Here is a 3,797-nt window from a genome sequence, read left to right as displayed (position 1 = left end):
TGGACTCCTTCTGAACTGCATGGAGTAAATGGGCTTTAGGATACTGTGATGCCCAGGAAAAGGGCAACTATGTCAATTATGGAGGGTGTGTATAGGTTCAACTGCCTGTGGTTTTGAATGGAATGAGAATGCCCATGTCTGATAACTTCTCTCTAGGATTTATAATCAGTATTTTCTATCAGTTGTTTCAATTACTGTGTTCAAGTTATGTGCTCAAACTGAAGACACAAGCCTCCCACAATTCATGAGGAAATTTTAATTTCTCTTGGTGCGAACACAGCTCTCCACTTACCCTTTATTGCTAATCATTGCATGATCTCAAGAGCCCCAAGAGGAGAGAAGGTGTAGCTAACGCACAGGGATAGCTCCTCTATTACAGCATTTAGGGGGTGAGCGACTCCATTCTGTGGCAGGGACGGCTTTTCTGTTTCATGTGCCAAATGTATCTCTTTGTCTATTGATTTATTTTATTCCTTTTGCATTCCTGTTTGTCTCTGGATTATCAAGCATGCGCAGAGGACTGTGGGAGAAGTGTCAAGATTACCTGAGAAAAATCAACCGGGATATTGCCCAGCTGCTGACCCACTCCCGATCCATAGGTACATGCTGCTTAAACACATGCTGGTTTTCCTCGCTCTGCTTTCCCAAGGGACAGAATAAGGGGAATGCACATGAATTGGATTCCTGTTTGTCTCTGGATTATCAAGCATGCGCAGAGGACTGTGGGAGAAGTGTCAAGATTACCTGAGAAAAATCAACCGGGATATTGCCCAGCTGCTGACCCACTCCCGATCCATAGGTACATGCTGCTTAAACACATGCTGGTTTTCCTCGCTCTGCTTTCCCAAGGGACAGAATAAGGGGAATGCACATGAATTGGTAGTGGTTTCCCCTAAGTCTGTTTTTTTTCTTTTTCTTATTTGAATTTATTTTTTAAAGCATTTCTAAGATGAGTTTTTTTATTTGTCTTCTCTACAGATCAGTCCTTTCTTCAGTTTTTTGGGGATGAATTTCTTCGCTTGCTTCTAACAAGATTCATCTTCTGTTCAGCTACTATGAGGATGCACAAGATTTTTCGGGTATGCAGGGATATGTGTCCCTTTGAGAGCAGCAGTCCAGTGCATATAGATCTGCCCTGCCTCGGGATGGAAGGGTCTTAGGGCTAAACATATCACTGAGTTCATAAAGATAACTGACGCTCACATGCCAACGCCTACAGCTTGTGTTGAATCTGTGCCTTTGTATCTCTCCAAAGGCATGAAGCCTTTGACTTGCTGAAGTATTACTCCTCTACAGAAGTAGCAGGCACACTCTAATTCATTTATGTCACTCTGAACAGCTTCGTGTGCTAGAAAAGTTCCTCTTAATAATTCAAGATTATTATTTCTACACAACTAACAATGTGTAGAAGAGAATATAAGAGGAGGTAGAGAGGAGTGGAATGTTATTGCTTGAATGTTTTCTAGTGTGAATGGATTTAGAAAGGTCTTTGAAATGTAAATAAATAAGCTAAACAGGAAGATGATATTTCCCCTCCCTGTTGGTTAATACTGTGCCAACAGCGAAGGCTGCTTCTGGGTCTACGCTATTTTATATATGTGAGTGTTGGCATATAAACTGCCTACTCCATTTTAAACACTGCAGAAAAGAAGTGGAAGTTGAAGCACAGAAAGGTACAGTATCCATCTTGTCTAACTGCAGACATCTAGTAGCTTTCCCAACCTAAGTTAGCTACCCGGGGTTCTTTGATATTAGAGAAAAGAAGCAGGTCTTCTGATAGTGGGGATAGATTTGCCCCTGTTGTCTTAGATAGTTGGTTTAAGATAAGATGAATCCCCCACTGGAGGTGCTTTTACATGTCTATAATTTCATGAAATGAACTCCAGTCTAGGAGGAAGTATATGTGAAGTGGTTTTGTCTTTTTTGGTGTTCTTTTCCTTGCAAGGCTTCTGTGAACGTATTATTAACCATCTTGGAGGAATGGTCATTTGAATTGCCACTATGACATCTCTGAGTCAATGGAAAGAGAAAGCTGAAAATGTTAAAGTATTTTCTTTGTATCTGGCATGCTAAACATGGCATGAATGTCTGATTTTCTTTGTTTTCACTGTCATCTAGCAGGAGACTCGAAATTACCCAGAATCTTACCCTCAGCTGCCAAGAGATGAAACGGTGGAGAACCCTCACCTCCAAAAGCACATTTTGGAGCTGGCTTCCATACTGGATGTTAGGAATGTTTTCCTGGAAAACACCCTCGATGACTATTAAAAGAAACTGTCTTACTCTAAGCAAAGGGGTTTCCCTGGCCACAGATTTTGAATGGTGCAGTTTTATAATGTGAAAATCATAAAAGGAAGTACTTGATTTTATTTTTAAATTTAGGACCATTATTTTAAGAAGTATTAATAGACAGCTGTTAGTTTTAGCTGTTCCATTCTGTATGGGGTCAATTTTATAAGCAGAAGTTTTCATGTCTTTTAAATGTTAAACTAAAGAATCACTAGAGGTTTATTTCTGGTCTTGTGGCTGTCAACCACATTTCCAACAGCTGATCCTAAGCATAGAAGTATTATTGGTTACCTTTAGGCCACGTTTGTGGAGATCCTTTATTTTTATACAATTTTAAGAAATTGGGAAGAAAAAATCAATAGAAAAACAATATTTTATCCCCAAAGAGTCTGGATTTGAAATGGTAAAGATGGAACCACACAGTGCAGACCAACAATAGCAATAAAACAAGAGTCCTTCATAACAAATATATTTTTTCAGTCTTAGGCAAGTGAGTAGACAAAACTGTGGACAATTAAATTGCATTTGGAGCAGTGGGTTTGAAGTTGTAAAGATACTTAGTGCTCCCTATAAATTTGACACAGTAATTTTATATATGAACTTTGTACTGCTGGCCAAGAACACAATTTCCTCTCTGCCTGACTGGCAGGTGGTTAGCAGATTAACAGATTACAAACCCAAGAAAGCTAACCCTCATTTCTCACAGTAATATGGATCATCTTGCTATTTGTATTGCTGCCACAGTTTATCAAGAGGAGGGGGCATTCTTCATTTTTGAGGTACTGGATAGAAATTCTTACATTTCCAGCAGGTGGATCCCTCCTTTCTGTATATGGATGGAATGTGTGGCTCCCACAGTGTTACCAGCCCCTCAGAGGAGCTGAAGGAATGTCCCATACAGTGCATACATGAGCCCTTCCTATTGCTCGTTTATCTGACCCATCTGTGCTGGATCCCTGTGCCCCAGGAGAGATGCTGATGCTCCTCTTGCAGATTAAACAAAGTGGGTGCTGCCATAACGCCCTATTAATGTTTTGCATGCCCACCATTGCATCTCAGTCCTGTCTCTGAACCAGTAAGACGGAGGGGCTGTAACGATGGCGGCAGCACTGCAGGCTGCCTCAGCCTGTGATGCTCAGTTTGGGTATGCCCTGTACAGTGGCTGGAGAAGGCTGTTCTGATTGCTAGGAAAGTGCTTGCTGGCTCATTTGCACTGTGCTGCCTGCCTTGCAGAGCTAGAGGACCTCTTGCAACTCCTGACAGTGAAGGTGTGAGCAAGGAGGAGGAAAGGAAAATACTTTAAGCTATTAAATGAAAAAGTCCATTGTCACTGTTCCATGGCCTGTTAGAAGTGAAAGGACAAGTCTTGATCAGTGCTTTTTTGTTGAACCCCAGCCACGCCTCTATTTTTAGGTGAAAAAATGCAGAACTTGTTGGCTACCACAGTATCATGGTAGGCCTGTTTGCAGTGTCATAGCACAAGGTACGATCTAGTCAGCCGGAATAGC

The 3,797-nt window shown here is 41.3% G+C and overlaps 1 protein-coding gene across 1 annotated transcript in view; it reads left to right on the top strand.

The window, feature by feature from the left end:
• The window catches only part of SCAI (suppressor of cancer cell invasion), a 26,070-nt gene extending 23,802 nt beyond the window's left edge, over positions 1-2,268 (top strand). Inside the window, exons 14-16 of the mRNA XM_010019726.1 lie at positions 387-599; positions 979-1,079; positions 2,122-2,268. Of these exons, the coding sequence (XP_010018028.1) occupies positions 387-599; positions 979-1,079; positions 2,122-2,268 (461 nt within the window). The remainder of the gene's footprint in view (positions 1-386; positions 600-978; positions 1,080-2,121) is intronic.
• Positions 2,269-3,797: the final 1,529 nt, after the last annotated feature.

Source organism: Nestor notabilis, unplaced genomic scaffold (assembly GCF_000696875.1).
Source record: "Nestor notabilis isolate BGI_N333 unplaced genomic scaffold, ASM69687v1 scaffold30268, whole genome shotgun sequence".
In the NCBI taxonomy this organism is placed as follows: domain Eukaryota; kingdom Metazoa; phylum Chordata; class Aves; order Psittaciformes; family Psittacidae; genus Nestor; species Nestor notabilis.
The sequence above is the reverse complement of the archived record's forward strand: the minus strand, read 5'-3'. Positions and strand labels throughout refer to the sequence as shown.